At 35.8% G+C, this 14,329-nt stretch overlaps 1 protein-coding gene across 3 annotated transcripts in view; it reads left to right on the top strand.

Moving 5' to 3' along the window:
- Nucleotides 1-14,329, top strand: part of FARS2 (phenylalanyl-tRNA synthetase 2, mitochondrial) — a 477,886-nt gene that overhangs the window by 278,542 nt on the left and 185,015 nt on the right. The window contains exons 5-6 of one of the 3 annotated variants that reach the window (XM_031946904.1): nt 5,670-5,821; nt 8,533-9,966. The exons of 1 other annotated variant lie outside the window; for it this stretch is intronic. In XM_031946904.1, coding sequence (XP_031802764.1) covers nt 5,670-5,821; nt 8,533-8,572 — 192 coding nt within the window. In that variant the 3' untranslated portion in view covers nt 8,573-9,966. Of the gene's footprint in view, nt 1-5,669; nt 5,822-8,532; nt 9,967-14,329 lie in introns of those variants that run through there. One more of the 3 variants, XM_031946906.1, reaches the window with a different exon arrangement.

Raw genomic sequence — 14,329 nt, 5'->3', positions numbered from 1 at the left:
TGTGTAACAAACGCTTATCAGAGAAATTTAATACAAAAATTTTTTTTCCCATTCAACTACTCCCTCAGGTTACCTTTTCTGCTATAAACAAAGTATTATATTCCTTCACTTAATTTTTTTTAAGTTGACTCTGTTCCCACTGCTCTCTTCCCATTTGATATTCCCTTTTTCTCTCCTACCCTTCAGACTGTTCCTTAATCTTAATTTCATTTTTGTACACCTTTTCCAAAAAGGATTTTTCTCACTCCTTTCGTTATCCACCTTTTCTTTTTGTTTACTCTAGACCCTCATTCTCTGATTCATGAGTTCTATAAATTATCTGGTCTCTTTCTTATCTCTGTATTCTCCCTGCAATAAAAGCTTTTATATTATCTATTCTGGGTGCTTTTTGTTCCTGCCTTACAGGGTTTACCTTGTGAATTCTCTGATTCCATTATCCATAATGAGAACATTATCAATTATTACAGTTATCACAGATGAAAGGGATGGATTAGATGAACTTTTCTCAGTATTGAGACTAGACCTAAATCACATGATCCCTATACCCAGAGCTGGAAAATGAGGTTTTGGGACTAAGATTTCAGGAAATCACATGATCCCTATTCCCAGTCTTGAACCATGGGTTGCAGGGAGTCATGTTGTCTTTAAAGGTCAAACCCTCAAGAAGTCATGTCCACAGGAAGTGATATAACTCACAAGAAGTGAAGTGACCCACAAGAAGCAGACAACCGTAGTCAAGGATGATTACTTCCTTTTAGTTTATCCAATGAAATGGCTTGGGTCTTTTCCTGTTTAACCAACTGTTCTACTTCCTGCTGGACAGGTTCAGGAGCACATGGCGGGAGTTGGGATGGCTACCAGGTGCATCTGAACCTCTCCTAGGAGGAATTAAATAAATGCTTTTTCTTTATACCTGAAGATGTCTCTGGTTAGCTAATTTGGGAAAAGGGGTTTAGCACTCATCTCACAACAGAAAACACTTTTGTGTAGGATGTGACCCTTACCCAAATTAAAATCAGGAAGGAAGGAAGGAAGGAAGGAAGGAAGGAAGGAAGGAAGGAAGGAAGGAAGGAAGGAAGGAAGGAGGGAGAAGGGAGAGAGGGAGGGAGAAAGAGACGGGGGGAGAGGGAAGGTAGGAAAAAGGGAGGAAGAAGGAAAGAAAGAAAAGAGAGAGGGAGGGAAGGGAGGGAGGAAAGAAGGAAAAAAAGAGGAAAGGAAGGAGGGAGGGAAGAAGGAAGGAAGATTTATTGCCATCTCCCAAGAAAGAGCAACTCTCAACAGACAAGGTGTCAGTAGAGAAGTGCAAACTACAAACTGCAAAACACAAGATTATATAGACCAGAGTCCTCACCCACCCCCACCTTTCTTCCCATGTCTGGGGAATTCAAGCTTACACTCCAAATGTGGAAATCTTTCCAAGAAACAAAAGAATAGTAGTAAATAACAAATTCTTAATTCACAAGTAGATATTCTTGGTTGAAAGAATTGCTACCTGAATTTCCAAAGCCATCATGGCCTTTAAAAGAAGTGCTTAATGCTGAGTGCAATGAGCAGGACCAGGAGATCATCATATACTTCAACAGCAATACTGTATGATGATCAATTCTGATGGACGTGGCCATCCTCAGCAATGAGATGAACCAAATCGGTTCCAATGGAGCAGTAATGAACTGAAACAGCTACACCCAGAGAAAGAACTATGGGAGATGACTATGAACCACTACATAGAATCCCAATCCCTCTATTTTTGTCCACCTGCATTTTTTATTTCCTTCACAGGCTAATTGTACACTATTTCAAAGTCTGATTCTTTTTGTACAGCAAAATAACTGTTAGGACATGTATACTTATATTGTATTTAATTTATGCTTTAACATATTTAACATGTATTGGTCAACCTGCCCTGGAGGGAGAGGATGGGGGGAAGGAGGGGAAAAATTGGAACAAAAGGTTTGGCAATTGTCAATGCTGTAAAATTACCCATGCATATAATTTGTAAATAAAAAGCTATTTAAAAAAAAGAAAAGAAAAAAGTACTTAAATACTAATTAAGAGTTGGGGGGGGGGGCAGCAGGAGGGGAAATGTTCATCCAAGATAATTGGACACCTGCAGCTTTTTAGTTATAGCTCAACTTGTCATTGCAGTCTCAAGGCACTATTAGGGCCATATTCCCATGAGAAGTCTTCACTCAGATTTACTTTGAATGTTAGATCCTTTCCCCCACCAATTTCCTGTTAATGTGTTATGGATTTACCAGAACTTTCTTGTTGACCTTTCCATTCTTCCAGGTGCCAGTGGCCCTCCAGGGATTACAACTCACCCTTTCCTTGTACAAATAGATTTTCGAGCATCAAATTTCCCAGGCTTCATGTCCCTTCTCCAACCACCTCTCTTCACTTGTAGGCTCATTCATCAGTGGAGCTCCTTCTTACTTCCAAAGTCAGGATCCTTCCTTCCCCCTTTGACAGTCTTCCCTTTCCCCCTTTCATCTACTTCCATAGTGTTGCTTTCTGAAACTACAAAACTATCTTCACTTCTAGCTCTTGATTTCACTCCAGTGCATTACTGACTCCTTTCTCTGCTTCCTTCACCTATTTTATGTAACCCTCCTGTGTTACAGTTTAGTCCTACAGAAAAAGCATTGATTCATTGTAGGCAAGGTTCTATCTATAATACCTCAAATCTGCCACTTCACCATTTCTTCTACCAAATTTCCTCTTCACCCCTGTCTCTTTGTGTACATTTAGAAGGAAATCTCATATTGGACTCTTGGTTGTCACTCTTTTGCTATTGTTATCTTTGTCTGCTGTATTTATTCACTCCTCCTGCATTTGTATTGTTTGGGATGTTCTGGAGACAGGTAATCTCTTCAGTTCTGATTTTCTTTCTAAAATTTGTCTTCTATTATTTCCTTTATTATATTGTTAAAGGTTTTTGTTTGTTTATTTGTTTGTTTATCTTATCACGTTTTTCATGGAGACCTAGAATCTTTAGGTTATCCCTGCATATTCTGTGTCCAAGATTTGCATGTTTTATTTGCATGATGCCCCCTCCACCAGGCTTTTTGGGGTTGAAGGACTTGCCTAGGGTTACATAACCAGTAAATCAGAGACCAGATTTGTATTCTGGTCCTCCTGACATCAGGACCATTGTGTATGCACTGTACTATCTAGCTGCCTCTCAAGAATATTTTCTCTTAATGTTACTGTTTTTTGTTTCTCCTACGTTTTTCTTTAATTCTATGTGTTTAAATTCTGAATCAATTTTTCTCCTTTCTTTCTTTATTGAAACTTACTCTCTTGTTCCATGTTTTCCCATTATGTTCATTATTTTTAATATGCAGGACATAAAGTATTGAATCATTTTGAAAAAAAAAATTCTATTTTAAATAATTGTAGGCAATATAAAAAAAATACTTTGTAAGTCTACCTGCCAAGACAAATCCAGGAAGCATATGAACACTATTATAAAACACTTTTCATACATATAAAGTCCGATTTAAACAAGTAGGGTTTAATTTTAATTTAATTTAATAAAGTCTGATTTAAACAAGAGGGGAAAAGTCGGAACAGAAGTGAGTGCAAGGGATAATGTTGTAAAGAAATTACCCTGGCATGGGTTCTGTCAATAAAAAGTTATTATAAAAAAAAAGAGAGAGAGATAATGTAAAAAAAACAAACAAACTAATATTTGAAAGAAAAAAGTATTGAATCATTTTTCTTTATTATGTAATATTTTTCATGGATGCACGAACATGCTTTTAGCATGATATGTTTTTCCTATTGATGTATCTATTTATTTCCAAGGTCTTTGAGATTTTTATTTCTGAAATCTTTTTTCCTTTTAACCTTTTCTCCTTCTCTTTCATGTCTGGACTCCCTTTCCTCTGATTGTGATTTTCCAGGGAACTAGATAGACTTCAAAGCACTTCAGTCTCCCTCCACATTGAGCAATTCACAATTTACCAGCCTAGGTTTGTCTCACCTGACTTTTGGGTGGTCAAATTTGAATTGTTTCTAGCTAGATGCTGTGCTTTTTTTTTTTTTTTCAGACTTGGTGGAGATACACACACACACACACACACACACACACACACACACACACACACATTTTTTCTATACCTTTTTCTCCTCTTGAATAATAATGAATGTCTCTAAAAAACTAGTTTGATAACCTTTTATGCTGCTCATGGGACATCAGGATTTCATCCCACATTTAAGTGGATATGAGAAAAAAAAACAATCTGAGGAAGAATGTTTCATTTTCCCTTCTACCTCAATATAATCGTTAAATTCCGCTCATTTTATTTCTTTCTAACAATTGTGGTAATTATTTAGCACTGCAGCTTAGCTCCTTGGAGAGGAAATGGAGCCCATCTTCGTTAACAGAGATATTTTATCATGCACACCTACATGATAGCTTTATTGTGTTCAAGTTTGAAATTGGGGTTCCAATCCACTGCATTGGTCTGACAACTTTATTCATATTTCAAGTTGAGTAATCATTTTTGTTTCACTATTTGATTCCCTAAAGAGTGTGCTAATTTAAAAGTTGTACTGTTTTCTTTATCAAGTATTCATTGATGGCTTATACCATAGTTACCTAGGCAAGCATAAATCAATTCATTGTATATATTTGTCTCTTAACAAGTTTATAGCTTTATCAGGTATTCACTTAGGATTTCTCAGATGTGCCATAAAATATTTCAGAACGGAGATTTGATTTTTGATTGAGATAATATCTTGTACAGACCAAAGCGTTTATACACAAGTTGTGGTATAAGTACAAGTCACTTAACGAAGGCCAGTAATTTGTTTTAAAATTTTCAATTTACACCTAACAGCAAATAACATAGTATTTTCACTTGCAAAATAGAACATAAAACTGTGAATCTATAGTGTACTTTTTTTTTTTCTCTTTTAGGCATAAAACATTATTATGTAACTTTTAAAGTTGTCCTGTTCATCCATATTCCCTTCCAGAAGTCAGTAATTTCTCTAATATTTAAACACATGCCTGATGAAACAGTGAGATACTGAATATGGAGAAAGCTTACATTAAAGAAATCAGAGGGAAGAGATGCCAGTATGCAAATTTATAGCACTTTTCTTAAAGGCATAATTTGAGAAGTAATCTCATTTTTAAAAAATCTTGCTAATCAACCCAGCATTTTATTTTAATAAATAATTATGGTAACAAATAATGAAAGCATTACTAATTGAAATATCCATTTTGAAAAGACAACTACTTATTTCTAAATTAAGGTTTCCAAAAAATATCATAGGCAGTTAATGAATCTCTTCTTAATTAAATTGAACCTTTTCCCTTCTCTAATATTCAAATGAGAAAATTGGCAATATGATAAATTCAAATTGCTTTAAAACTAAATTGACCATTAGAAAAGCTATAAATCTAATAATGTGGTTATATTATATAAATTATGATAAAAATCTTTTGTATTCATAATGACATTATCTAAATTTTGAGATGAATATCCTTTAAACTTGTTTTATTTTTAAAATACAGAAACTAAAATAAGAATTTATTAATTTTTCCCTATTAGCCAATTGAAATTTGTCATAAAAATTTAGAATATATTCCTTGCCAACTGAAAATTCATCTAAGTGTTTTTTTTTGTTTGTTTGTTTTATTTTGTTTTGTTTTTTAGCCTCTTAGCAAGTATCCAGCTTTGGTGAATGACATCTCCTTTTGGCTACCCCCTCAGAATTACTCTGAGAATGATTTCTATGACTTAGTCCGAACCATTGGAGGAGACCTGGTAGAGAAGGTTGATCTCATAGATAAGTTTCAGCATCCCAAGTAAGTATAGCTTTTTAATATATTTCTTCAACAAATTTAGGTAATGGTGATTTTCTGAGAATAATTATCTATTTATTTACATATAATTAAAGCAACAAAACCCTGCTTATTGTGAATTCTCAGGAAATAATAGTGTTGGTAAACAACAGGGAATAGGAGGGATAAAGAGTATGAAGGAGACATACTCAGTCTCAGGCAATCAGGTAATATCTGTGGGAAGAAAGAGCTTATCCCCAAGCATCAATGGAGAATGGAAGACAACCATCCTATCAAGAGAGTGGCAGCCAGTGCTCTTCCAACTAAGGATTTGAATGGAATTTTTATAGTGTTTGTCAAGGACCCCCTTGGTTGGGTGAGGGGGAGGACTGAAGAGAAGTGGCTCTCTCCAAGTGCTGGGGTAATTAAGGGCTTGCCCACAGTTTTGGCGTGGCCTCCAAGATTAAGGGGAAAGTGAAAGCCTACCTTACAGTCTGACCCTGTTCATCTTGACAGTGATGGCTTATGCCAAAAAGCAAGATAGGAGATGTTCTGATGACCTTTTACCAAGAAACAGGGTAGGAAGTGGTCACTGATCCAAGATGCAGTTAGGAAAAGCCAGAGTGCAGGGACTGGAGGGGATTCAACAAACCACCTAATAAATTTCCAGCTTGAAGTAACACTCTGTCCCAAGTCGGAGTTACAGGATGGAGGCCCGATCGCAAGATGGAGTCTGGGAAACCCAAAGGGTTACCTAGCATATTTTCACTACAAATCTGTAGTTCATACTTGATGAATGAACTAAAAAACTGTATTTGAGGATTACGGCTCTTGGTTTTAAACATCTGTTGAGTATCTTGCCACCCCATCCTGGATTCTACTACCTGCCATTCCCTACTGACACCTCCAGCTTCCCATTCACTGCTCCTCTCTGTACTGATGTACCCCACCAGAGGTGTTCCAAGGTGTGGCAGCTCAAACCAACTCCTGAGAGTCAACTGTCAAATATTTACTGCGAGCATTTATACCCCCAAAGTCAATAAATACTATACAAATCACAATTAATTGTTTAAACTCAAGAAAGTGATGAAGAATATGTTAATAGAGCATATCAAGTTTAAAAATGTGTATACTTTCTTTTGAGAAGTATACTTTTTTTCATCTGCACACCACTTCTTCCATTTTCCTTATTTTAGTGGGACATAAGTACAGAGCAGAGTTGAAAGGTAGTGTTAGGAAGAAAAGCACTAGCATATGGGATGGAGGAAATGAAAAGGCCCTACATAGACTCATCATATTGTAACTCCAGAAATTTCATGCTATAAACTATGTCTGCAAGCATGTCAACCCTAATTGCTATTTTTTTCCCCCATCTTCAGTTGTCCCTTACCCTTTTAATTATATAACATTTTTTAGCTTCCCTTACCATGCTTTTGAGTTTTGGATTTCTGGCAATTTCTCTTTCACATATACATGAAATAAGGTAAAAGACTTCCTTATAGCTGGTGTAGAATGAAGACTAGATGATTTGTTAGATCTTTTTAATTTCTAGAATTCTATAACATTCTTGATACTAGGGAGTTACTTTAGATGCTGTCCTTGGTCCTGTTCCCTTCTCCCTCTCCTAAGAAAAGATTCATCGATTCTGAGGCTACCACCAAGTCTTTTATTTCTATAGCCTTTCTGCTTCACTGCTTTTCCAGAGTCTGTGTGATCTACAGGTGTGTTGGTGAAGGTACAGTCTCCCTTCTTTTAAAACATATCTGAAAAGGCTGCTTCTGCTATGGAATCTTCCTTAATAATTAGCTCATCACCATTAATCATCAGCATCTATGATTCTGTTTGTTCCTCTCACAAGAGATGGAATTGGAATAGGTGATCACTAGGATCCTTCCAACCTGAACATTCGCTGCTTTCTAATCTCTAAATAAATGTATATACATACAGACACACACAAGTGCTTTCTGCAAATTTATAGTTTTGAGTGGTTGGCCATTACATATATTTGTAAGAATAAAATGACTTCCTTTGGTGGATTTATAGGCCCAGAAGATAATATTATAATCCCTAATGGTGATGCTTGTGGATAGATTTTACAGAGAATCTTGGAGCTTTGAGGATATTTCTAAGGTTAAAAATGATGAAGCTTTTAGAGGAAAGATAGGTTAGCAATTTAAAAAAAAAGGTTATGATAGCTTTTACTTACAAAACATATGCATGGGTAACTTTTCAACCTTGACCCTTGCAAAACTTTCTGTTTTAACTTTTCCCCTCCTTCCCTCCACCTCCTCCCCTAGGTGGCAGGTAGTCCAATACTTCTCCAATACTTGTTAGATATGTAAAAAGTATATGTTAAATCCAATATATGTATACATATTTATACAGTTATCTTGCTGCACAAGAAAAATAGCATCTAGAAAGAAAGAAAAAACCTGAGAAAGTAAACAAAAATTCAAGCAATCAATAACAGATAGAGTGGAAATGTTATATTGTGTTCCACACTCATTTCCCATTGTTCACTCTCTGTGTGTAGCTGACTCTCTTCTTTACTGAATTATTGGAACTGGTTTGAATCTTATCATTGTTGAAGAGAGCCTCCATCCATCAGAGTTGATCATCGTATAATCTTGTTATTGCCATGTAGAATGATCTCCTGGTCCTGTTCATTTCACTCATTAGTTGATGTAAGTCTCTCCAGGCCTCTCTGAAATCATCCTGCTGGCCATTTCTTACAGAACAATAATGAAGAATGTCCAATTCAAAGAAATTTTGTGAATAGAACACAGGAAGACCATTGAATCGGAATTCACGCAGCTATGAGGAAAGTTATTTCAAATTGGGACCAGGACAGAAAGACTCTTACTTCCTCTGGGACCAAGAGAATTGAGACAAATTATTTTGACCTCAGGCTGGAGGTGGACATGAATGTGAGTGAAGTGAGAAGGAAAGTTGAAAATAAGGCTTAATATGCCCTATTAACAATAATAACATTAATATGCCCTGTACTATATGAATTTATACTAAGCTGAATTGATTGGAAGAAATCCTGTACCTGAATTTAATCTGTATATAGTTTTTACACTTCCCCCACTTTCTCCATTTTTATACTTAATATAATTATATGTGGTGTGACAGAGAAACATAGTTGAGTAAGAATTAGCTCAGATCATATATCTAATCATACTATTTTTATAGGCAGATTCCCAAGGTACCTGAATGATGGCACCTGAAGGTTACTCAACTAGTGCTGGAATAACCCATGGTGCCTTTTTTGGGGGACATTCAGGAGGTTCAGCTCATCATAAGAGCTACAAATAACAATAATAATAGAATGTAATAATTTGTAAAACCTACATTAAATCATTTTGTCTTCATGATAATCCCTTGAATCAACCAATCATTCAGGCATCGTTTTGTCATTTTGTATATGAAAGAAACTGAGGCTCACAAAGTTTAAACCATCTGCCTGAGATTAAACAATTAGTGAATAGCTGAGTCAAGACCTGAATACAGAACTCCTAAGTCCAGAGCTTTTCCCCACATATAATACTGTCTCTCTGTTGCCATGCCACCCTTGTCCATTGAAATGCAACCTTTATTTTGATTCCAAAAGCTCAACTAGAAGGAATATCATGGATTATCTATTTTACCCCATACCTACACAGTAATTCCTGCTATAACATTTCTGACCAGTAATCATCCAGTTCCTCTTTGAATTCATTTCAACATCTGCTGAACATCTATTATATAGTTCAATGGACTAGATTGGGCTCCAGTAACATAGGAGTCATTATAATATTTTGCAAATGCTTTGATCCTTCAGCATTTGATATTTGAACCAATCTTCTGAGAAAGGTACTACAAGTACTGCTACTCTCATTTAACAAATGAGGAAACTAATAAATGTTTATTGATTACCCAATTAAAAATCCCGAGGTTTTTTGGTTTTTTTACATGAATTATTGTCCATCCTATTTCTGTGCACATTGATTTTCTGTATAGTTCTAAAGAGCCCTCATTTCTCTCTTGCCAAAATTGGAGAGATACCACGGGATAGTGAAATGAGCACTGGATTTGGAATCAAAGGACCTTAGCTCAGATATTGGCTTTGTACTTCATGTGTGACCTTGAACAAATCATGTGATCCCTATGAAACTCAGTTTCCTTCTTTGTAAAATGTTAGACTAGATGATCTCTAAGGTCTCTTTCATCTCTATCTATGAGTATGTATATCATCCTGTCACATCTTTGATTGTGATCTGTGTAATGCTCAGGCTGGTTTCTCCCATGATTGGAATGCTCTTCCAAATGATTTTAATAAAACCTGTAATAATGAGGATGAAGATGATAGCAGCTAGTATGTATCTAGGACTATACATCTATTATCTATCTCATTTAATACAATCTTGTGAAGTGTTATTTAAGTCCTCATTTTACAAATGAAGAAGCAGGCCCATTGAGGCAGAATCCAAATTCAGATATTTCATGACTTCATATTCAGTACTCTATCAACGATTCCACATAGCTGCTTCAATTCCCTCCATACCTTTGTTTCTTACTGTCCTTAATTTACTTCAAGATTCAGCTCAGATCCTACTTCAGGAAACATTTCATGGTCTCCTTAGCTTAACTACTGGTGTCTATCTTTCCGAGATTACCTTACTTTGAATTTGTACGTATCTGGTATATATCTAGTTATCTGCAAGATGCCTTCCTCATCTAAAAGTAAGTTCTTTAATTGTAAGAACTATTTTTATTTTTTCTTTATATATTCATCACTAAGCAAAGGGTTTAGCATACAATAAGTACTTAATAAATATTTCTTGACTAATTGATTTCCTGCCTGCTTTACTCTGGATATATGTGCCATCAATACTAGCTCTCTGAAAGAATCCAATAGACTAGTGAGATGCCATATTTGAGAGTTATCATAGTTATATATCAAACGGCACACTACTATACCAATGGGAAAATTTCTTTTTGATCCCAAATCATAATCATTTTTCTAGTGTTGGGTGAGAGAGTCATTGGTTAACGCATCTTTCAATTTATTCCTTTGGTCATCACTTTGAAAAGTATGGGAATATTTTGTTCACCATCTGTCCCTGAGGCCATGAAGCTTAGGGAAGATAGACTAAGGGAAGTAGCCAAGACTTATTATTCTAGAATACTAAATTATGATTTGGTCTTCTATTTCTGTGCTCTTGTTTTCTATTTTAGTAAGCAAAAAGTAAAATGGTCTGGTGTCAAGAACTCTGCATTTAGAGTCGGAAGACTTTTAGAGGCCTTGGTCCAGAGATTCTCATCTGTACAATGAGAGTTTTGGCTTGATGATTTCAAAGATCTCTAAATCCCATAATATGGGAGATTGAGAAAGACTGCCAAATGGCAGTGATTAGATCCTTAATTAAGTTCCATTTTGACAAGAGGCCAGCCACTAGTTGACAACATATTGATCTTAATAACTTTCCATCATAGTATGGAAGAGTAAAGGCATGAATATTCCTTTCTGGTGATGTTATGGACCACTTAAAGTTGGATGACAAGAAAAAATAACTCATTTTGAAACCCACAACCCAAATGAAAAGCAGTATAATCAATTTAACAACATCAAGGTCCATAAAAATAATAATTTAATGTATTATAATGATAAAAACAACCCATTCTATAGATCCTAAAAAGTTTGCTAAGTCTTTTCCTTACAAATTTATGAAGTGGGTAGTCCAATTATGATTCTTATTTTACAATGGGTAAATTGAGGGTCAGAGTGGTTAAATGGTTTGAGCTGAGATTTGAACCTAAATCTCTTGCTCTCAAGTCTATCATGCTTTTTCTTCAGAACCACAGTATAAAGGTACATGTTATTCATATTTGAAGAGGACCAATGAGATCACAATGTTGGGATCAAGGTATTGTGTATTCAGTTCCATTTGATATGTGCAATACAAGCTCAGCTCAGAGAGCTCTGCACAAAAAGTCCATTCAAACATTAGAGATGGAGTTATCTTCAGAGTTGTGCAGCCCACATGTCCTTTGGTTTTTTGCTTTGTTATAAGACAAAGTAAAGGAGCCTATAGCCTAGTTGAAGAGATAGAAAGGACGTAAACATATACAAGAGAATAATTCAAGAAATATCACACATGTTAAGAGAATGCTATAGATATTAAGTGGAAAGGAGGAAGAGAGAGAGTGTGGTAGCTTGGGACAGTGTTATAGCCTGAGAGTACTTAGACTATGGTATGGTTAGGATCACAAATCTGAGACAGCAAACTATTGCTAATAAGGAACTTCTCACTGGGAGACTGTTAAAGTCCTAGATAGGCCTTCTGGTAATTGATCATATGATTGTTCAAGGTGCTGATAAGAGGTTCAAAATCCTCCCTCTAATTCTCAATGCCTTTTTGACTTTAGACAAATCATTTAATATCCCATACTTCTGTTTCTTGCTAAAATGGGGGTGCATGAGAGTGGAGGACTAGATGACCTTTATTCTTCCTCTCAGCTTCAGATCTCTGAACATCCTACCTATATTGGGAGTCAGTTTCTCAGACCTGAAACAATCCCCCCAGCTTCTTGGGGCCTCCATCAGGAGTAAGTAAGCACAAGATGAAGGGAGACTTTGCCCACTCTTTAATTTGTGCAGCACTTCAGAGTTATTTGTGTTTCAGTAAAGCGTGTATACCTACACTCTAAATGCTTCCTTGCCACATTTGATCCTTGTCTAAAACAAATGATCTGGGAGAGCTTCTTGGAGGAGAAAAGACAAAGTCTTGTGCTTTTAACTCCTTGGTGTAGTTTATTCAAGTGCATTGTTTCTCAATTAGTTTAAGAAGTAACTCTGATCTAATTCCTATACAATTTCCCTCTTCCTTTCTACTTCATATCTTTTTACTTTAATTTTGTACCTGCTGTTAAGCCTATCTGGGTGATTGTTTTGGTTTTTGAGTATTTTAAATAGGGTTTTTTTTTGACAATAAATTAAAAATTACTCCAACTAAATAACTCTATATGATTCCCTCTCCCTTCCATTACAGTATAGTTGGTGTTAAAGTTCAGAATCGCTGGACAATGTCTGGGCGATGCAGACAGCTTGCCATTCATTCAGTGTTGTAGTAGTGACATCTGTTTCCTGAATATGTTTGTGATAAAGCAAGTGCTTACAAAGTGAGTGAAGTCACCAGGCATGAATGAATAGAAAAGAAGCAATGGGGAGTATAAAGATTGTACTGAATGCATATGGAGTGCTGTTACAAATCGAGGCAGCTGCCCCTTGTGGCCCTTCACTTTGGGCAGACCATTCACTCCTCACTCACAACCCTTTTAGACCTTCTTTTCTCTATTTGTGTCTGAGTAGTAAGACAAAAGGGATTTTATTGGAGATTCCTGGGGAGCTACATTCATGGAAAGTGAACTTCAGAGCTGGGATATGGCAGGTAACTCTCACCTGTGCAGCTGACTCAGAGGGCTTGTGGTTCTGAGGGTTGTGATGCTAAAACCATGACTCTGATGGCAGTCCTGAAATCCAGTTGTTTCTATATGAAACAAGAGAATGACCACTGTTAAGTCAGTGCTCTCAGAGTCTGAAAATCAAGGATTTATGTTTTGGCTTATATAAAATGGACAGTGTTATGAGTTGATAGTTTGTAAAGTTACCTACAAATATTTTAATAGACATACGTAAAACACAAATTAATAAAGTGTTATAAGTTTAAATCGTTATTACTATTACTTTCTAGTCAAGTCTTATAAAAATTAGAAATTGTTTGTAATATTTAAGAGGTAACCTTCATAATAAATGACCTATCCCAATAATGAAGCTAACTAATATTATTGGCAGTCTTGTGTTTGGCAGCCAAATATATGTTTGGGAAGTTCAAGGAAAGAAAAGAAAAAGACTGAGAAATATATAAAGTGAACAGTGTTCTCCCTAGTACTTAAGGAATAAATTGTTAATCAAAGAAAAACTAAAAATATACTATAAAGGGGGTATAAAAGGTGACTAGAAAGCACAATTATTATACTATTGTTACTAGCAGATCTATCTAGCTCATGGCTTTTCCATGCATTTGATTCAAGGATGGTATGAACCATGAGAAACCAATGAGGCATTCAGATGGCCTCAATGGTTAATACATAAAGTAACTTGCTTGGTGGCTGTAGACATTTGAAAAGTTACAATTATCTGAAGTATTGTAGAGGACTTAAAAAACAATTCCATCTTAATAGTCAAATAAAACTAATGTTTTTAGGATTCTAGGAGTTGACTGCTCCTGAACTAGAGTGTGTATTTTTGGTGAGGAGACTAAAATCTGCAAAGCATGTGAAAAAGCTCCCAGTTTTGTTTTGATTCTTGGGGAAAAAAAAACAAAAAACAGAAAAAATCCCCTATAAACTGTAAGAACGTATGGATCAGAACTTTATTTCTGTTCAGAGAGCAAAGATTATTATGAACTGTTGTGAGCCTGGCCATTTATATTGTTTTTTTCTCCTTCCTTCCCCCCCCCCCCCTTCCTTGTCCCTATGAGTGAGTTT

This window comes from Sarcophilus harrisii, chromosome 1, assembly GCF_902635505.1.
Source record: "Sarcophilus harrisii chromosome 1, mSarHar1.11, whole genome shotgun sequence".
In the NCBI taxonomy this organism is placed as follows: Eukaryota; Metazoa; Chordata; class Mammalia; order Dasyuromorphia; family Dasyuridae; genus Sarcophilus; species Sarcophilus harrisii.
Note: the sequence above shows the minus strand (reverse complement) of the source record. Positions and strands in the feature narration are given on the sequence as shown.